At 36.4% G+C, this 21,977-nt stretch overlaps 2 protein-coding genes across 2 annotated transcripts in view; one reads left to right on the top strand and one right to left on the bottom strand.

Moving 5' to 3' along the window:
• The first annotated feature begins 1,092 nt into the window (after window positions 1-1,092).
• Window positions 1,093-8,020, top strand: ppa2 (inorganic pyrophosphatase 2). The gene is made up of 12 exons (XM_079617411.1): window positions 1,093-1,404; window positions 1,806-1,870; window positions 2,018-2,056; window positions 2,133-2,186; window positions 2,514-2,633; window positions 2,802-2,888; window positions 3,239-3,365; window positions 3,449-3,576; window positions 3,662-3,750; window positions 5,914-5,983; window positions 6,065-6,104; window positions 6,193-8,020. Exons 1-12 carry the CDS (start codon window positions 1,230-1,232, stop codon window positions 6,219-6,221), a joined length of 1,023 nt encoding a protein of 340 aa, XP_079473537.1. The 5' UTR covers window positions 1,093-1,229; the 3' UTR covers window positions 6,222-8,020.
• Window positions 8,021-15,223: 7,203 nt separating this feature from the next.
• The window catches only part of tet2 (tet methylcytosine dioxygenase 2), a 29,655-nt gene continuing 22,901 nt past the window's right edge, over window positions 15,224-21,977 (bottom strand). Inside the window, exons 3-10 of the mRNA XM_079617026.1 lie at window positions 20,151-20,241; window positions 19,963-20,056; window positions 19,541-19,749; window positions 18,739-18,889; window positions 18,561-18,650; window positions 18,241-18,378; window positions 17,261-17,612; window positions 15,224-17,069 (exon numbers count right to left, since the gene is read on the bottom strand). Coding sequence (XP_079473152.1) covers window positions 15,697-17,069; window positions 17,261-17,612; window positions 18,241-18,378; window positions 18,561-18,650; window positions 18,739-18,889; window positions 19,541-19,749; window positions 19,963-20,056; window positions 20,151-20,241 — 2,498 coding nt within the window. The 3' untranslated portion in view covers window positions 15,224-15,696. The remainder of the gene's footprint in view (window positions 17,070-17,260; window positions 17,613-18,240; window positions 18,379-18,560; window positions 18,651-18,738; window positions 18,890-19,540; window positions 19,750-19,962; window positions 20,057-20,150; window positions 20,242-21,977) is intronic.

Genomic DNA, 21,977 nt, shown 5'->3' with positions numbered 1-21,977 from the left:
TAAGCCAGGATTAGGTTTTAGTTCAATTAGGACATTAAGGTAGCTTTCATAAACATACCTGGGGAAAAAGGCATTAGCTACTGGTGTACATCTTGAAACAAAAATAATAGCACTGACATATTTTAGGAAATGTCAGTGCAAATTGCTTTAATTTTACAATTTAAACTTGCATTTTAGCCTGGGACTCGGCTTAAGCCTTGTCTGTGAAACAAGGGGCTAGTCATCTAAACGCTTGTATTCAATTTTCTGTTTATAAACATTCTCATAGGCCTACCCGTCCGCATGCGCACTACGCAGCAGCAGGATCTATTTGACCTTTATTGAATAGACAAAACAACATCAACAACAACATGAAAAAGCTAATTATCTTCAGTCAATATCAGAGTTTAATACTTGACTAATGTGCTTTTTATGAGATCAGTCCTGCTTTATACAATGTTTATTGTATTCTTCATTTTAGGTTGCATTCATAACCTCAGGCAATTCTGTTGTGGTTGATATACAGGATAGCTAAGAAACATTCAGAGATTTAAGTTTTAAGGATTCATTATTTACTGAAAGACTCTCAAACATAATTTCAAAAATTTAATGGGTTACGACTTACGACACATGAGATTTTAGAAGTGCAGCTGAGGAACTATCAGTGACAAGTTAAATTTCAGTCTGCTCCTGACACAATATGCTATGATCTCAGAATTCTCGACATGATTTATTTACGGTTTATGTATTATTTATTGTTTTGACAGCTCATGGTCACCTTTCACTTTTAAAAAATGTCAACAAATCCTACTCTTTTCTACTTTCTTGTATAGGCTTCTAGAATAAAATGAAGATTATTAAAAGGTGAACCTTCTAACAGCTACAAAAAATACGAAGAGCGCCCCCTACTGAACTCTCATCACAAATATGGAATCCTCATCAGAAGACCAAAACATTGTCTTCTATTTTACATTTTTGTAACAAAAAAATTCTGAATAGAAAAACATAAGTTAAACGTGATATGAACAATTAACTAAATTATAGGCCTACTTCCCTTTAATATAATAATATTGCTAATAGTGCTAATATTTGCACTGTTCCCCATACTTGCTTGGATTCTTTTGTGTAAATTACGGTCATCTGACAATAGGTGGCAGTATGAAATAACTAAAAGAGATTGTGTGATGCGTAACGTGGGAGACGTTCATACGCAATCAGGAACTAATATAAATCGAGAGTCAATGTAAATAATGCGTTCAGTTATTTATACTGCTGCGAAGTTTTCTGCAGCTGTTCTCTGTTCGCAGTCCTCTCGGAAAAGCAAGTCTTTCATTTCAGCTGCTTCCTTTCATTTGAGAAAAATGGTGCACTACCTAACAGAGCAGAGGGGACGGCCAAACTCAACTGACTACAGGATTTATTTAAGTAAGTTTGCCCTTCTCGTCTTTAAATGTCATTAATAAAAAATGAGGACTAGCCCGGTAGCCCCTCACTCCTCTCAAATAAAATATTTTTTGCTGACAGTATTACCTCGCTGCGAATTTGTGAGCGCCAACGGCGGGAGATTGTGAAAGACGTAACATGCATGCACGCATTCCCGGTTTAGGTTGCACTCAACTGCATTGAAAACCAAACTATTAAACTATTCAAATTAATTTTTTGTGCTCTTTATGCTTTCTACATCTCGTCTAGCAACGCCCATGGTCTATCTCATCAAACACTATGAGAAAGAGGAAGAACCTCATTTGAACACAATCAGAGTCTGATACCTTGAGAGATACATTGAATTTGAACGACTGATACAGGTTGTAACATTTGCTTTGCAGAAACTTCCGATGGAAAATACATATCCCCTTTCCATGACATTCCTCTGTATGTTGCTGATGAACAGGTTGGTATGTATAAATGTGGATGTCTACTTCAAATCATTGCAGGTCTGGTCAGGTGATAATGAATTCGTCCAATAACCTAATTGCATCAAGATAACTGGCACAACTCTTAATCAGTCTATTTTCTAATAATGCTTCTTATTTATCAGGAATGTGGCGTTCCTCCAAAGAAATTAAAAACGAATGAGGTAACCATTCATCAATAAGCATTTTGGGACCTTACTGTTGCAAAATATACTAATAATGTTGGTTTGTCTTTAACAGATCCTGTTTAATATGGTCGTAGAAGTTCCTCGTTGGTCAAATGCCAAGATGGAGGTAAGTATATTTTTCAACATTAAAAAAGTCTCTACCCCACTGTGGTCCTTGTGTCTGACTGGCTAGGATGACCAGCATCTCTCCATTTCTTAATTTGATTGGAAATCAATCAGTTGATTTGGCCAATTAATTGGAAAGTTAATTTAATTGATTGAACAAACACATTAAATGTAACACTTAAATTAGATTGATAGAATCTATCAGTAGAAAAAAAAATCTTTTAAATACAGTATTGCATGTTCTTATATTGTGCTTATGTGCAATACAATAGTACGTTATTTTGAGCACAGAATTAAAAACGCACTACATAATTTTCTTTACCCACAGATCGCAACAAAGGAACCATTAAACCCGATCAAGCAAGATGTGAAGAAAGGCAAGCTACGATATGTAGCTAACATTTTTCCGCACAAAGGTTACATTTGGAACTATGGTGCACTTCCACAGGTGATGTCCTGATTTTGATTATGGCTATGAATTTCCATAAGATCTGTCTGCAGTTTTTGTTTCTGTATCTTAATTGTTGTCATATTTTTGTATTACTAATCCTCTATCACGTTTTAATATGAATATAATACTTTTTATTTTATTTTTATTTTTTTACAATATATAAAGACATGGGAAGATCCCAACCACACTGACAAGGAAACTACGTGCTGTGGAGACAATGACCCCATAGACGTGTGTGAGATTAGCTCCAAGGTGGGTGGAACTGCATAGTTAATAATAATATAATGTCTTGCAAAAGCATTTAAACCATTAAGCAGTTTCGTAGTTCACAAAATTGCAAATCCTACATTTAAGTTTAGCTTTTAATTCAATACACCGAAACCTTAAATTTAATATATATATATTATATTGATATTATAATACTTTGACAATTTAACTAATTATTTTGTAGCTTGTGACAAAATATGTGTATGTAGAATTTTTGGCCCATTATTCCATGTATTTTGGTGTTTTATTATTTAGCACAATAGATTCTTCTTTCTTTACCAACACATGGGTTCTGATTGATTACTTTTGTAACTCACTGTAAATCTCTGTCACAGGTGTGTGTAACGGGGCAGGTGATTCAGGTTAAAGTTCTTGGAATTCTGGCTTTGATAGATGAAGGAGAGACTGACTGGAAGGTAATAGCCATCAATATAGAGGACCCAGATGCATCAAGCCTTAACTGTGAGTATTTGTTTTTACACTATGTAGTTATTGTATTATCTACATTTCTGACTGAGTAATCTCAATTAGTGTATCAATAACAGGTATTGAGGATGTGAGAAAGATTAAGCCTGGTCATCTTGAGGCTACGGTGGATTGGTTTAAAAAATATAAAGTACCAGATGGAAAGCCTGAGAACAAGTTTGCATTCAATGGACAGTTTAAGGATAAGGTAGCGTATCATGGTAGATTGCTGATGGAGAAGTGTTAATCCATTTAATGATCATCTCATGTTGATGTTGTAAATATATTTTTAGGACTTTGCTATAGAAGTCATAAAATCAACACACAGCTTCTGGAAAGCATTAGTGATGAGACAAAAGATGAAAGGTGATGAAATTGTTTGGTGAGTGAGATTTGATTTTTATACCAGATTTAAATGACAACAGAGTTTCTCTTTGGTTGCGTTTACACTTGGCATTAACATGCGATCACCATGATCCGATCAAGCAGATCGGATCATTAGCCAATCAGGGCATGGTGCGTTTACATTTGTTCATATTAAGTAGCCTCTGTATCTGGATAACCGATCGGATTTCTGTTTTTCCATAATATTTAAATTAGGTCTGTAGCATGACACCAAATTAAGAGTAAAGATGATACAAATTCAGCAATGTCCCAATTGCTCTCACTCACTCACTTTACTTTCCTGTGCAATCTCCAGTCTTAGATCAAATTACGTTTTTCGAATGAAGGAATATTTCCAGAGTTGATCATAACTGGGTTGATCATGTTAAACAAGTCACATCAGCGATCATCTGGGTTTAAGATTATAGCGTACAATGACTATATTAACAGAAATGGGAGATTGATAAACATGCTGAAACAATAAAAACATTCAACATTTTAAAACATTAAAAAATAAAAAATGTATTCCCATTATTCCTCTGGCAAAGCAGCGCACGCTCTTCATTAAGATCTCATGACTGATCACAGCTGTGATTGTACCGGCGATCGCCTCGTTCAGATAAAGTTGCACAATTAAAATGAAAAAATGACACGCACAGTATCATGTAGGCTAAGTCTAAATAAACTGTTTTAAATATTGACGTTTATTGTAAGGTTCAAATAAGTGTAATTTATTGTCTAAACTGCGTCTGGGTGGGGATTTATATGACGTTCACCTGTGAATGCAGACACGATGGCTGGATTGCGTTTACATTACACTGAGATCCGATCACAATGCGTCCTCGACTACCTCTGGTTGTTCCATAAAAGATGCTAAGAAAAGCGGGGATTAAACTCCAAAACCCGACTTGAATAAACCTAACAAATCAGTTGGGGCTAAAGCGGTTTCATTAAAGGTCGTTCAAGTTCACGCAATCCCACTAATTTGATCCAGGTTTATCTAGTCTAGATAACTGTGTGTGCACGCGTTTCTTAAGCAGCCCTGGAGGTCGATCATAGATCAAATCGATCCACCATCAAACAGCATATATTTTGTGCTGTTTTATGCGTTTGAGACATGGTGTTTGCAAAACTTACATTTCACAGGAATATTCTCCATCTGAAAATCTTCGAAAGTCGTGCAAATAGTTCCATTTTGCTGTAAACTTCACATTGAACGAGCGCTGCTCGTAAACCTACAATTTAGTGTGTTTTTAGGATAATAACTGTAAAGGGACTTTTGTAATGGGGTAAATCAAATGTAGACTAATATAGCCAATTACTAAGCTCAGATTTATCTTACCAGTTTAAATGTATACTGTGCTTTTGTAATTATATTTTAAATGTTGTGTTTTTAACTTCTGCTTTAATAAGCTGTTTTTTTTTTAGATTGTAATGTTCTAATGTTCTTCTAATAACCATTTATTACAGCTACCAAATAAAACCAGAGAGAAATGTGTTCATAAATCTTTAAAACTATCTAATTAAATCACAAAACATTCAGCCAGTAAGAAAAGAAAACCTGTAGGATATATATACAGTATATATATATATATATATATGTATATGTATAAACCCTGACATATGTTTGTAGGGCTATATTGTCTAATTTATCATTGTAGCCTTATTTAAGTTGATTTTCTTTGCTGTATATTTATTTTTGGACTGATAGTGGTTAATAAAGTCAAATAATGGTATGAGAGATTGTCAGTCATTGTGTTCCTATTGGTCAGTGTTAGAGGATCTGTGTAACACCTGAGGCTTAGCCTGACAGTTAGCCTGCCCTGGACCTGGCTAGTTTCCCAGCATAAGTTGCCAGGGTAACTGAGTTTGAACTATTTTAAGTTTGCTTTATGAAACCGAATCAACCGACAATAAGTCTGACTAACCAAAATAAGCCTGGCTTGTATTCTAATCTTGTTTTATGGAATAACCCTCAGGACCGACACGCTGATCGGATAACATTCCGATCAGAAACGCGTTTACACTGTGTATGTGGACAACATCCGGATACAGGTTGCATGTTAATGCCAAGTGTAAACGCAGCCTATGTTAAAGATTTGGTAGTCATTTTGATGACCGTAATTATGATCTTGTTATTTAGTTTGATCTCTCTTTTTAGTCAAAACACCTCCTTGTGCGATAGTCCATTCAAATGCAGTGATGCAGAGGCCAGTGCTGTGGTTCAAGTTGTGAGTATTTGTCTTTTAATATTGGCAAATTTTTGCTATTCCTTGAGAACAGACAAGACAACTGCACATTTGCTTTTGTAGGCTGCAGAATATGGGGAACCCCTCGCAGTATCTTCTGAAGGTAAAATTTTATTTATATATATTTTTTATTACTATTATTCATTTTTATTTTACAAATTATAAAACTTTAACTCATTTCCATTTTTCAGTGGACAAATGGCACTTCTTTGCAAAGTAAAAGATCATTCACACTTTGCAGAGTGATTCACAAGAAAGTAGTAAAGGGCAGACGATGCCTTTACATGGGTTTAGTAATGTCCATGTTTCAAAGATTTTTATGTTTCATTAAATTTTTTATTTTTAAAACTTGTCTTTATTTATTAGCACAAGGCAATACCCACTTACTTGTCATTCATTTGTTATCATATATGTAATTTTCTTGTATTTCAGTATTCTTGCAGTAATATTGTTTGACATGCTTCTGTACTTAATTACTCTTATTTACATATTTCAAAATACACGTGTTTCAGTGCCAAAGCTCATGTTAACTTTATTACTTTAATGGTTAAATAGTCAACAATTTCCACAGCGTGATGAGGTTTTTTTTTTTCCATCATACTTTTACAGTGCCTTTTAAAGGTGCAGTGTGTGTGTGTGATGATTTTTTTTTGTGACATCTAGTGGTGATGTTGCGAATTGCAACCAACAGAAGTTACAGTGGCCGACAGGAAAATATGTCGTCCGAGACAGCAGAGAGTAGCCAGTTAAGCAATGAGGTTTCTTTACAAAGATGAAGAAATTGTTTACTTAATTATTCAGTAAAATGTGTAAAACAGGCCGCTAATGTATGCTTCTGTCGATTGATACGCTCCGCATTAGTTTCACATAAGAGTAGCTGTCCTATCATCTGTTAGTATGTAAATCTATTGTTGACTTCACAGTTCCAACAACAACAGTTGTTGGGGTGTTTCAGTTCAGCATGGCAAGCGAAGGAGACAAGCCGCTGATAGAGCTGCTGCATGCATCACATAAATCTCCTGTCTGGGAACATTCTGGCTACAGAAAAAACTGAACAAAACATTCACTCTTTGAAAACTTTGTTTGATGCGAGTTATGTAAGGTCTAATATGACTCTTACGCTGTCATCACCTGGTTTTTGATAGCGCGCAGGTGAGACTAAAACAGCACACATTGCCTTCTGTGTTTAACCCTCATCCTTCCCATGGATAATTTTGACCTGTAGTGTATACATTTTTTTTTGTGTGTTCATCGTAGTCCAAGACATTAGGACTTTTGTCACACTTGAACTCGGAATGCACACAAAATAAATTAACTGGATTCGAGGAGTTAATGTGGTTGAAATTCAAAAACCCTTTTTTCAAATAAAAATCAATTGGTAACAATGCAAGACTGCTCATAGATATGAAGTTGTTCGATTTTAACAGATTTACACTGCAGAACAACCCCAAATACAAAATAAATAGTGAAATTATAACAGCATTTCTTTGAAGCTGTGACAGCATTTTTTTTTTATTCTGAATTAAAAAGGTTTTACTTCTTTTAAATGTTTTTCCTTGCTGTCCAACTTACTAACTTGAATTATTACAATATCTGACACTTCATGCATATATAGAAAAACAAGAAAAAAAATGACCACTAAAAATGCTAAGACTTTGCCAAAAAAAGATGTTATAATGTCTAAATAGATACCTGAATGCATACTTATGGAAAACACGGAATGAAACGGTCTTTAGGACCTTGGAGGCCAGGGCTATAAAGGCCATTTAGTGGCAAGAGTTATGAAATATGTTAATATAATTGTTTTTCCACAAGAGGTCAGCAGAGACACCCAATGTTATCAACTATTTTGAGTTGAATTTAAAAGGGTTATGCATGAAATGAGTTGTTGTGAATTTAAGTTGAAAAAATTTGAAGAATGTGCTTGTTATTTATTGATAAAATAGTAATTTAAAGGTAAATAACAAAACGACTCCCAAAAAATTGCTAAATTATCTAAATGAAATAAGCTTTCTGGATGAAAAAAAAAAAAAAAAAAAATTTAGGGCTTCGGGTCATTTTGCCCAGCGAGGGAAGGATGAAGGCACTCAATAACAATAACGAAAACAAAACCATAACAAAAGCGCTTGGCATGGATCGATAGTAAGGACTGCCCAATCGTCCACAGGGCCTGTGCTGCATCATCACAAAAGTTGATCATTTGTGTATTTTTAAGCCTTGCCAATTTAAACAATCAAGCATAAGAAGATGCAAAAGAGAACTCACACGTGCTGTGTGAAGTTTTGTACACACTCATTCAAAGGGGAGTCTCAGATGGTGCATGAATACTAAATTGAGTTTGTTTTCAAGTCTTCTTGTGCTTGAACAGACAGATTCACACAAAAATCATGCCAACATGCCTGTCTTGACATGCAAACATACAGTAGTAAGTGATCTCTCGTGCGTGTACGTCACTCATTGTTTACACAGAACAGAGATTGTAGGTAAGACGGCTAATAGAAATGGTACTAATTTGTGCTTATCCAGGATGTTTAAACCGACGTAAAAGAAAACAATTACGTATGTGTTTTTTTTACGGCGCTTGCGCAGACTAAGCCAGAAATTTAAAACAAAATTACCCCATTGTAAAAACACAATGAGTGAGGAAACATTTAGGTGAGATAAACATAAGAAAATTTTCAACAATAAAAAAAATTCTATATCGTCATAAATATTATTATCGCAAATATTCTTGAAATATCGTGATATAATTTAGAGGCTATATCGCCCACCCCTAGTTTGCATACAGGTCTACAGATCCACAGATGACGCCTTATCCATTACTCTCTATACTGCCCTGAGCCATCGAACAGAAATGACTACGTCAGGATGCTCTTCGTGGATTATAGCTCCGCCTTTAACACAATTATCCGCGACATCCTGACTGACAAACTGCTGACTTTCTGCCTTCCCCCACCTACCTGCAGCTGGATAAAGGACTTTTTGTCAAATCGCCCACAAACTGTCAGAATTGGCCCCCACCTCTCCTCCACCATCACACTTATCACCGGCTCACCTCAGGGCTGTGTGCTGAGACCACTCCTCTATTCACTAAACACCTTTGACTGTTTACCAACATTTCCCACCAAGTTTGCAGATGACACTGCTGTGGTAGGACTTATAACGGGCGGGGACAAGTCCTCCTACAGACAGGAAGTGCAGAATCTGTTTGAGTGGTGCTCTGCCAATAACCTACTCCTAAACTATAAAAACAAAATAACTCCTAATAGACTTTAGAAAATGTAACGCGCACCAACCACTCTTCATAAATGGTGAGTGCATGGAGAAAGTTCATTCATTCAAATTCCTGGGCATCCTTATTACGGACCGTTTCTTATGATCAACTAACACCACAACAGTTGTTAAAAAAAGCACAGCAGCGCCTCCACTTCCTGAGGATACTAAAGAACAACAACATGAATGCGAGTCTGCTGGTGTCCTTTTATAGATACACCATTGAGAGCATCCTTTCATATTGTATCTCTGTGTGGGTTGTGGCGTGTTCTGCTGCAGACGAAAAGGCTCTGCAGAGAATTATCAAGATTGCAGAAAAAATCATTGGTTGCCCCCTCCTTGTCAGATATTACTCTCAGTCGCACTCTCTTAAGAGCAAAGAACATCAAGGACAATACTCATCCAGGCCACCTTCTGTTTCAATTGTTACCCTCTGGTAGGCGTTATATGTCTATACAATCCAGCACCACCAGATTTAAAAATAGCTTCTTCCCAAATGCAATAGTTTCCATAAACAAATAGGCAAACCCAGTCACTTACTGTCATCTTCTGCACTACGATTACTGTTTTAATTATATTTTACTATTATTTTTAGGGGCCAAGCACTGAAGGTGCGGGCACCTATTGTTTCTGTTCCGGTTCTTATTCTTCTTTAGGGGCCAAGCACTGAAAGTGCGTAGGCACCTATTGTTTCTGTTCCCGTTCCTATTATTAGGGCCCAAGCACCGAAGGTGCGGGCACCTATTGTATCTGTTCCGGTTCTTCTTCTTCTTCTTTTTCTTCCGACTGGGCGTCTATGGTAGCCTATAGAACCGTTTGCGGGAAACTTATTTTGGTTTGACATTCTGATAGAGGACAGTCCCAACAGTAATTGCACCAATTTTGGTGTCTCTAACTCATTCCCTCTAGCGCCACCACCTGTCCAAAGTTTCACTTATATTATGCTAATAACTTTTAAACCTTTAGGCCTATCAACAAAATAATTGTTTCCTCTGATTCCTGAGCTAATGACAATTTGATTGCACCCTTTGACGTCATTTTCCGTCATACAAATATGTCCGCCATTTTGAATTGTCCAAAAAACCTTCTTTTGCAAACTTGTCCTAGACGGTTTGTCCGATTTGAACCAAAATTGCACCAGATCATCTTCAGGCTGTGGGGACAAAAAGTTATGGAATTCAAGTTGATTCGTCACTCATTAAACATTAAACATTAAACATTGAACTGTTCTCATTAAACGCGCAAACTAATTTTACGTAGAGCTTACAAAAACAGACTTACGGCTGTATCTCCGAACGCTTTATCGAATTCAAACCAAACTTGGTACATGTCATCACAAGCATGATCTGAGGCAACATGCAGCATTTCGGCGCAGCGCCACCTACTGGTCCGGAGATATGAAAAATGGCTAGTTTTTCTTATAACTTCTGAACGGTCTCGTTGGATTCAGGGCTTCATGGCAAATCATCTGATGTCCAATTTTCCCAGATCGGCGTTTTTGGCTGTCGGCCATTTTGAATTATGTGCTAAAATGCTGTATTTTATGAACGCATGAACGAATTGTTACAAAACTCGGTATGGGTCATCACCATGATGCCCTAAAGGAGCCTGAGAAGTTTCGAAACAGTGCCACCTAGTGGATAATTTTTTTTCCAAATGCTTATAACTTTGGGTGTAGTCGACTTATTCTCACGGGAGTCATCTCCTTAGACTCCTGAATCGTTGCCGAGTCCAACGATACCAGACTTGCCAGGTTTCGCATATGGTTTGTCCAGCATTGTAATTTAGCGCTTAAAAAACATTTGGCGATATCTTCGAAACCTCTTGTCCGATCGACACGAAACCACCGTCAGAAGTTTGAAAACATAGGTCGATAGCTGAACGCCAATGACCAAATCTCAAAATATTGATCGTAAGGGGTAGTAAAATTCAATCAAAGTCACGTGTCAGTCATTTTTGACGTGTTTTGTCACATAAATGTCTATAACGTTGAATCTAACTGAGATATTTTCACCAAAATTGACACACAGATGCATGGGCTCAGTCTGAGGACACACAAAAAAAATTGTGGGATTGAGCCTCTTGGTGGCGCTAAAACGAAACAAAACATGAAATTCCCAATGACTTCAATGCAGTTTAGTGATGTAAAATGCTATACTTAACGAATACATTGCTGTAACATTATGAAACTCAGTATGTGCCATCAACACCATGTCCTGAAAGTACTCAAAAGATTATGAGACAGCGCCACCTTTTGGTCAAAAGTTATAATGAAATTTCCAAAAATGCTAATAACTTTTGAATAAATTTGCCTATAGTAATGACACTGATCTCAATAGATTCCTTGGGTTATGCTGAAAACATAGATACCGATTTTGCCATAGTCAGTCAAACTTCCTGTCCGCCATCTTTATTTTCTTTTAAAACCTACTTTTTCGAACTCCTCCTAGACCGAACGTCCGATTTTCACCAAAATCGGATCGTGTCATCTCCAGACCGTGCCGAGTAAAAGTTATGGATTTCGTGTCGATAAACGAAACCGTTTTTGTAAACCGCAGTGGCAAAATTAAGGCATGATGCCAAAATGACTATTCAGGCTTTATATCTGCAATGCCTTGACATATTGACACCAAACTTTGTATCACCAATCATTTTCACTTCACTCTGACCACATCACATCAATTCTGTAACTACGCCACCTATTGGTCGAAAGTGATAATCCATTAAATCATATTTGTAGTTAATGTATGTGATTTTTCAGCCGTTTCGCCTAAATTCGTCTTTAAATGTCTTCTATTGCTCCTTGCTGCAGTTGGTCTCACGCTCCCAGCCATGTTGGCATGTCTTGTCGTCTTCTTTGCGCTTGGCCCCGGTGATGGCTGCTTGCAGCTATATTTATTACTAATGGTATTTATTGTATGCAGTGGAAAACGGTCCTAATTTCGTTGTATTGTAAAGTACAATGACAAGAAAGGCATTCAATTCAAAATAATTATATTAAGACTTCTCAATAATCCTGAAGAAATTACAGCAACATGGAATTTGCTGTAATTACATGACAGCAAATGTCACCCCTCCCCATCATTTAAAACATAATTTAAAGTAATGATGTTTCATAAACAAAGTTCGGGAGGAGCACGTTCAAATAATCAATACAATCAACTTGTCATCAAACAATTGCCATGTCTACCCTATCAGCATGAGAGGAACCATATATTCACTCTGTCAACTCACCTAATTGTTCAAATTAGGACAAGATGAGTTTGTCTTAGTAAGGTGATAAACTCAAACGTTATAAATAATGCTGTACTACTTTCCCTGAAATGTGCAGCATCAGAATCAAGGACTAGTATAAATTAACTTCTCCAATATTTATCTTAAAAAAAGCTTTTTCAATGAATACATTCTCAAAGCAAGATGAATGGTGTCTTAAATTGATTGTAATTTCTATAAAGCAGCAATTATTGTGAAAACATACATGCTGTGCCTTTTCACCTCTTTAGACTGTTTAAATGGAATATAAAATAATAATAAAAGGCAACGAATAATCCAAATGTTGTAGGAATAAAACATGAAAACTTCAAGGGTTGAACACTTTTCTATTGATTGATAGTATTAGTTTGCAAATTATAAATAAAACGTTTTATATATTTAACAGTTTAATTACTAAAAAAGTCAAAGTTATTAAACATTGTACAATTTACTGTAAATGCTTTTGAAATAAATATACATTTTATTAAAAAACCCACATTTCAGCAATATTAGGAATGATAACAAATCATAACAAATAGTTTTCAAATAAACTGCATACACTTCTTCAGTACAATACAATACTTACAGTATTCAAAGCCATTCTTAATTCAATGTTTTAAGCATTACAAACGAGGAGCAATACAAAAAAGGCAGAAAATAGCACATTTAAAACTTTTAGTGTCTAATGGCAAAATACCAACGTGTACATAAACTGCTATGTAAAAGTTGTGCACCCCAGTTCGTTAGTTGAAGTCAGAAATTCATTCAAGTAAAGTTGACTCCACTCAGAAACACTCTGAAGCATCTTCAAGTATGGCTATTCTTGTCACTCACTAAATTTTAACCACCCATTTCACTTGCTTCATACACAACCTGCTACTCAAGCTGGGCCCTGTACACTTAAATTTAACATCTAATTTAAACTACAGAACTGGAAGCTTCTTCCTTAACTAGTCAGTACATCAAATTGATTTCTAATAGATTTTTTTTTGTTTTTTTTTGTAAACGCTGCTATTGTATGACAGAAAAAAAAGAAAAAAAAAAACTCAGGTAACCCGAATACCAACAAGACAAAGGTTTTTGGAGCAAAATCTATGATTATTATTATTATTGTGTGGGTTGATGGTACTTTAAAAAAACATGGAAATTAACCTTTGTACATAACATGGACTTAGAATTAAGAAGAATGGACTTAGACTTCTGCAATGCAATTATGTGGTATTTACAACGTGGAATAATCTATTTAATAAATTTACAAGATTCTTTCTATTTTGAATTTACATCTAATTTTTTTAAAAAACAAATTGAAGTGCTTCATTTTTTCATGTCAAAGTGGAATGAGTTGTATTTCATTCATCACCAATAACTCATCAAATATCTAATTTAATTCAGGGATAGGAGTAGTGTAAGAGGCATCAACATATGTTTAGTGGTTGTAAATGCATTTAGCCTCAAACTCAAACTATACATATGCAACTAATTGTCCACATATTTTAACTGACTTGGTCTAACCCTTCAGTAAAGAGCAAATACATTGCTTTATATCTCATGACACTTTCCCTTTAATTAAATCAGTGCATGTTCAAATTACTTCTTAAAAGGGTTATCAGCATTTTGCTTCAACAGTACATAAATTCTGATTGTTTTAATTTTCTAATAAAGTTAGATATGTGTGTGGTATACAAGTAATTCATAAGGATTTAAAATATAAAGGCTCAAACCTGAATTAGAGAAGACAACATGAACACAAGTGATGTTTATGCACAGAAATGAGCTGATATATCCCTGATTTTGCAATTCCATTGACACTTGAAGTTCAAGCAACACTTTCTAGTAGATCAAGTGTGAAGAAAGTAAGAAATGAACTTTGCGTCAATAATGGCCTTAAGGTATGTGTTATTTTTGCTACAAAGTGTTTGGAAGTAAAATAACAAACACCTTGATATTATAATTCTATTGCCAAACTAGTTCTGAGGTATATGATAAGTAGGTTTTTCTACATCATTCATAAGCCTTCTCAACGCCCTTAGAGATTCTCACATTATATTTATAGCAGGTCAAGTAGCACCATTTGAAATAAAATCAGTTCAAACCCAAAGAAATAGTACTCTTCTTTACTAAACTATTGTCTATGCATACATTCAAAAACAAATTAATTTACTGTACACATCTCAACTTTTTTTATACAGCTAAAGTTGCATTATGTAAAAAAAAGCCCCACAGCAAGCCAAGCCAGCTGCCTCTGAAACAGTGACATTGATGTAAAAGTAACCCTGTTATGTGTTCCTTGATATATGCTTCCAGGACCTAAAATTGACCATTGTTTTTCTTGACTCCAGTATTCAGTGTTCTGAAATTTCACGTTTTGTTGTTGTTATTTTGTGTTATTTCTTTCTCAGAACATTACTGTTACAAAATTGACCCTCAGTGGCGCACTATACAGTAAGTGTAAAGAATTTGTTAAATTGTAAAAGCACCAGAGAAATAGTTAAAAAATATTTGTAAATGATTTGTAACTATCCATTATGGAGTTCATCATTATTGTTTTCCACATTCTGAAACTAAAATGAATGCAGTGTAATTATAAATTGTCTTTCAAATTGTAGAGCAGAAAGTGATACCCTCATTATTAATAAAAAAGTGCTTCTAAAACACTATTTAAGCTAGATAATGTCTTAATTGCTTAATAAAAAAACATTGTGTATAACTTTAAAATTATACAAGTTGTGTGTTGTTAAAGAAAGGCATTTAAAAACACGTTTTTGCATTCAAAACACTCACTAGCACCATAAAAAGTGATTAGCCACAAAAGTCACCTAAGATGAATATTTCTTTCCAGAAATATGTCCAAATTTGTTGGACTGTAAGCACCATGGATGAAGAACAGTGTTATCATACGTGAGTATTTAAATAATACATAAATATTTCCAATTGATCAAACAGTAAAGATTGACTTTTTAAGAGTGTGTAAAAAGCCAACTGATGCTCTACGTATAGTAATACTATAGAATCTTACTATTGTCAATAACCTGAAACTGAACAAGAATTATGGGTTATGTGGCCAGTGGCACTGAGGTCACTATATTGTAGCACCATTTCATGCACCATATCATTTTTCTGATGCCACTCTCATTCTTGTGTTTATGAATGCTCTGAACCTAGAGAGGTTTTTACAGGAAATGATTGTAAGGCCCTGTCACCTTGGTAAAGGCATAGGGAGATGTGCTTACATATGTATTAGTAGTGCAGGACATTGACCGTTCTGTAAGCATGAGAAGAAACCGCTTATATGGAGGTTCTGAGGCTTCAGAAGGTTCTGAATGTTCTCGTTTCACTCTCTTTCCACTGCTCTTGCTCGTTGTATTTTCAGCACCGTGCTTCTCAGCATCTTCCTCTTTCTCCCGGGCCTTCTCTGCCATCTTTGCTTCCCACAGAGCCAGTCCGTGTTTTGCCTCATTCAAGTTCTTGTGCTGGTAAAACACCAGTGAGATACGGGTGGGATGGTTGCGGTCAGGCTTCTTGACTGGTGTAGTTGCATGGAGTTCCCGCTTAGCACACTCGATAATGATCGAACCATGACTAGGTGCCACTGCCACCCCTCCAATTTCAGAGTCAAGGAAGTTGTGCTCGCTGTCAGACCACACATCCTCCTTTTCTTTTTGTTCTGAACTCTGGGTAAGTGGTGTCTGGTTGACAACTGGGTTAAGGGCATTTTCACTGGAATGCCTCAAGCCTGGATGTTGGTTTGGGTTGAAGCATTCATTACCCAAAGGAGGAAACACCTGAGGGATACCATTTGCTCCATGCATGTTTATCTCTAAATCTTTATTACTTTGCATACTTAAGGTATTTGGATTTGGGGGAAACATCTGAGGATTCTGGGGCATATGAGGTTTGGGGTAAGCTTCAAACTGGCTGCTTTTGCCAATAGTAGCATAGTCCAAATGTAGATGGGTTGAAGGAGGCCTGGAGAAGGCATCAGGTGGCATATTAGGATTATAACCTGGGTAATGTCCCATAGGGTGCATGCCAGGTTTCATGTTACAGGTGCCATAACCATTGGGTGGTAAGCTAGGCTCACCATAGTGTGGTGGGTAGTTGACGGCGTAATGTTGAGGTGCACTGTACTGCTGCTCAGAGTACAGTGCATTTCTTTGGGGATGATACATATCTGGATGCTTTAGATTAGAAGAGAAGTAAGGGTGGTAGTTGTCCATGGGAAGCCCCCCATTAGATTGGTAACCAGTATAGAGAGGGTTGGGTGTAAGAGACCTGGGGTATGGGGTGGGTGTATTAGACACGGTAATGTAAGAGTTGGGTGCATGTAAATGAGAGGGATAAGGACTGGAAGTAGGCGGTGTTTGAGGATGTGGGGTCATTGGTTTAGAAGCATTTGAGAGGGTTCCTGATGCATTTGAGAATCTAGGGAATTGTGGGACAGTGTAAGTGGGATTAGAATTAGGTTGTGTTTGCTGCCGGTGCTGCTGAGGCTGATGGCCAGCATGAGCATGGGGGAGATGCCCAGAGTCCAGATTTATGTTACCTGGAAGAAATAATGGGATTAGACTAAAATGTAAACTTTTGGTGTTGAAACATTGATAAACACTTGGAATCTGTTCCATTACTTTTTTATATATAATTTATTTGATCATCCCTAATTCAAATATTTATAACTGAATACATTTAGAAAAATTGAGTATTGGTTCTATCCATTTTGAAGCCTTGCTTTTGTACCTGCTACAGTTGTGTTCTGGCCTGGGTTCTCATAAGTGGTCTGTTTCTGCTTTGCTTGCTGGGTGCTGTCCATTTTGGAGTTAGGTGTGTTGGGGTTTGTTTTGTTAGCTGCGGCTCTCTTGGCATCCAGCTTCTTTTGCCGGCAAGACTTGGCAGGCTCTGGTAGCATACGCACCTGTCTACGAAAGGCACTGAGCACCTGAATGGCACCAGTCTTGGTCTTCTCCAGCTGAGCCTCAGCACTGCCAAACTCGTCAGTGGATGAGGCCTTGTATAAGGGAAGCACGTGCAGCTGCTCATCCTCAGGAATTTTTCCAATCTCACGATTGTCGTCTCGTGTTAGCGTGCAGACCTACAACAGGAGTAAAGAGAGAGGGAGGTTTGGCCTGTTTAATTTGTAATTGTGTTTTTATCTCTTTTTTTCACCTTCAGAGTATAAAGCAGGGTATATATTTTGTATTGTGTAATAGACTTAACTGCTGGCTTTGGTGAATGCTCTTTATTGGTCTTATTAGGGTACACTGTACTGTATTGTAAAATCACCATAAAAACAAAATGGACAATTCTTATTTTTTTAGTGAATGTTATGTGAGTGTTATTTTTTAAAAGTTTTTATTATAGATGATTTTCTATAGATTTTCTGTGCACATCTTTATTTATTTTTTGAATTCACGTCCACTCATAATATTCAATAAAAAAACATTAATCTGCCTTTCGAACAGCATCTGCTCTATTCGTGCCATGTCTCAGTGTAGGGTGAGATTAAATATCCTTCACAACTGACTGCTAACTGGCATTCAGATCTGCCTCCATTCAGTTAGCAACTCCAACTTCCTACAGTCCAATCAATTCCCAAGGACGAAATCCAGTCCCGCCCTACATTTATTTCTCATCCCAGAAGCCATTTCACTCAGAAATACATCACAATAGGGAAGATAAGACAATCACAATGTCTGTTTGATGTCATCTTTAATTCTTACCACAGTACTGCCCCCTTGCATGTTGTGCAGGTCTCTGTGGGCATGAGCACAGAAGTCTAGACAGGCTGTCACACCAGAAAATGGCCGTCCTTCTTTTAGGCCCAGGCGGCAATCGGGAGCTCTGTGTTCATGCTCCACCTGTCAAATATCGGTAGATATATAAATGTGTAAATGTTTTAAATAAAAATTTTGCCAACTTTGGGATATGCCCCTTATTCAATTAATGCACTATTGCAGTCACTTTACCTATTTTTATATATTAAAACACTATACATATATGTAAATACACTATACTGTAAAATGAAAGGTTCAATGTATACCTGATTGCTGTAAGCATCGGGTGCCATTTTTTTATACACTGGGGCCATGAAAGTTGCAAGACTGTGGAGATTTTGTTCCAGTTTCTCTTCCTGTAAGGGAATAAAAAATGATCCTGTTATTTCCTATTTTGTATGTGTTTTGTTGACTCCATTTTGTGTTTGTGTGAGAGCATCTCACCTCCCTGGGATCATCACCAAGCAGTTTGAACTTTCGTGGGATTTTACTTCTGGCAAATTTGCAGCCATTATAGTACATGCTCCACGAGCAGCCGAAGGAGAAAGAAGCTCCACAGGCATCAGGTTCCAAACCCTGGCATGCACATGTTCTCCTAAGGAAAATTACAGAATGTTAAGTTTTAAGACAAATAACATATTGTAAAGATACCTTCTGATATCTAGAATGTTATGTTTTGTTGAAGCCATGACATATCTTGTCTTTAGGAAAACATAAATAACGTAACTGTACAATAAGCAGAAAGTGGTCAGATATGTAGCAATACCAAGACCACAGACTATACATTTATTAGTTGATAATAATTTAAAATTATATAATAATTATTTATTTAATACATTTTTTTTAATAAAAACGTTTGGATAGTGAATGTTTACTAAAATTCACACTTAATATTCAATGATATTATTGATCTGACTGCATTGACACCATTGCTTGAGAACTGAACTGAGCTGACTGATGATATAACTATTTTCTCCAGAGCTGCTGTATAGATAAATTAAATAAATTAGTAACCAATGATTTTTACAACCGAAATTAATCAACACTGAATTTACTTTAGCTGGACAATGACATTATTTTCTTCTACGGCTGCTGTACAGCCAAAACAAACTTTTTCTTTTATCACTGTAAAGCTGCTTTGAAATTATCTATATTGTAAAAAGCGCTAAATAAATAAAAATGCCTTGACTTGACTTTAATGTTTATTGTATTTGTGAAAAAAGCAATAACAAACATTTGTCCTTACTCCTCATTTAGAGCACATCTGCGGTTGGTTAGGGCACCATGTTTTGTTAGCGTGTCACTGAGTTCAGTGTAGAGATGGTCAGCCATGTTCGTTGATATGCCTTCCCAAATTAAGATGACCACTACTATACAGGATGTTTCACATGAGTGACCAGCCCGTTCTCGTACCAAGACCAGGAGTTTCTCGTCTACATTTGCCCTCCGTATTACCTACACAACATAGTGCACATGTACAGATATATCCAGAAAATATACAGGTAGCAGTTTGAGACCTCTGTCATGTAACTGAGTTTTCCATAGAGGGTGCTGTAGATGAGAAAACTAACAAGAATGTTTTAATATTTAATTACAGAAACAGACAAAGAGAGGTGATGCATATGCACAAAAAAGAGAACACACAAGATATAAATAAATTGCCTTTACCCATTTAGCAATGGGGCAGCCCTGCCCACTCTTGCCTTCCTTGCCAGTATACACAACTTTTTCAATCCTAATGGCACTTCCAGTCAGTCCAGATCTGTCACAGGAAATATAGTGTAATAGCTAAACAAATACATCTGAGAAAGTAAGTTACAAGCATTTATTTTGTGCATGATAGAAGTTCATAATACCTTTCCTCCATAATTTTGCGGATGCCTGCAACAGTCGGTGCTGATCCTAAGTGAGTATAATATGGGCCTTCGTCCCTTTCACTGATTTGGTCTGTGGATTTTGTAGTAGATTGTCAGGAGAATTTTTTTTTATAACTAATATAAAAATGATTTAATTTGATTAAAAATATCACAAAATATCAGTAAGATATTATAAACTATTTACATTATAAGATTAGTTCACTTTAAAATGAAAATTAGCCCATGATTTACTCACCCTCAAGCCATCCTAGGTGTATATGACTTTCTTCTTTCAGACGAATACAATCGGAGATATATAAAAAAATATCCTGGCTCTTCCAAGTTTTATAATGACAGTTTGAAGCTTAAAAAACTTATATACATCCATATTAAACAAACTCCAAACGGCTGGGTTAATAAAGGTTTTCTGAAGCCAAACGATGAGTTTGTGTAAGAAAAAAAATAATTTTTAACACGTTACATGTCACAAAGTAAAATTCTAGCTTCCGGCCAAAAGCAGTTTACTTGCCCCTAATGCGCAACTTACGAAATTTATGATGTCAGATGTAGCGTAGTGCGTCATGGTATAGCTTAAATATCAACAGTACGTTGCATTACTCGCATAAGTTGCGCTTTGCACTTAAAGGGTTAGTTCACCCAAAAATGAAAATAATGTCATTAATGACTCACCCTCATGTCGTTCTAAGCCCGTAAGACCTCCGTTCATCTTCGGAACACAGTTTAAGATATTTTAGATTTAGTCCGAGAGCTTTCTGTCCCTCCATTGAAACTGTATATACAGTATACTGGCAATGTCCATAAAGGTAATAAAAAGATCATCAAAGTAGTCCATGTGACATCAGTGGGTTAGTTAGAAGTTTTTGAAGCATCGAAAATACTTTTTGGTCCAAAAATAAAACAAAATAAGACTTTATTCCGCATTGTATTCTCTCCCGGGTCTGTTGTGAATCTGCGTTCAGGACTCCGCAGTGACGCTGCTGACGGAAGACGCTGATGACGTGTTATCTGGTGCGCCCGAGCTTCGTTTACAGTCTGAGGGAGACGCACGCTATATTCAAGCTATTCTACATTGTTTGCGTGGATATCATTTTTTTAATGGTGCGTAAATGTGCATGTCGCGGATGAGACACTTTTACAGCGTGCGTTTCCCTCAGACTGTAAACGAAGCTCGGGCGCACCAGAAATACACGTCATCAGCGTCTTACGCCATCAGCGTAACTGTGAAGGATTGACAACAGACAAGGGAGAGAATACAATGCTGAATAAAGTCTTATTTTGTGTTATTTTTGGACCAAAAAGTATTTTCGATGCTTCAAAAACTTCTAACTAACCCACTGATGTCACATGGACTACTTTGATGATCTTTTTATTACCTTTATGGACATGGCCAGTATACTGTATATACAGTTTCAATGGAGGGACAGAAAGCTCTCGGACTAAATCTAAAATATCTTAAACTGTGTTCCGAAGATGAACGGAGGTCTTACGGGCTTAGAACGACATGAGGGTGAGTCATTAATGACATTATTTTCATTTTTGGGTGAACTAACCCTTTAAGTGGAATTCGTATGTTCGTTTGGCCGCAAGCTAGTTATTTACTTTATAAAGTTTGGGTTTCATTTCACGATGGATGGATGCACGTTTTTGAGCTTCAATCTGTTGGTTGCAATCCACTGCCATTATAAAACTGGGAAGAGCCAGGATATTTTTTTATATACTGTAACTCTGATTGTATTCTTCTGAAAGAAGAAAGTCATATACACCTAGGATGGCTTAAGGGTGAGTTAATCATGGGCTAATTTTAAT

The sequence above is a fragment of the Phoxinus phoxinus genome (assembly GCF_949152265.1).
Source record: "Phoxinus phoxinus genome assembly, chromosome: 6".
NCBI lineage: Eukaryota > Metazoa > Chordata > Actinopteri > Cypriniformes > Leuciscidae > Phoxinus > Phoxinus phoxinus.
Note: the sequence above shows the minus strand (reverse complement) of the source record. Positions and strands in the feature narration are given on the sequence as shown.

Bases quoted from the DNA above. Each gene is read 5' to 3' on its own strand.
- ppa2 (XM_079617411.1), top strand. From the start codon at position 1,230: ATGCGTTCAGTTATTTATACTGCTGCGAAGTTTTCTGCAGCTGTTCTC. The intron at 2,187-2,513 runs GTAAGTATATTT...CTTTACCCACAG, and splicing joins GGTCAAATGCCAAGATGGAG to ATCGCAACAAAGGAACCATT. The intron at 2,889-3,238 runs GTGGGTGGAACT...TCTCTGTCACAG, and splicing joins TGTGTGAGATTAGCTCCAAG to GTGTGTGTAACGGGGCAGGT.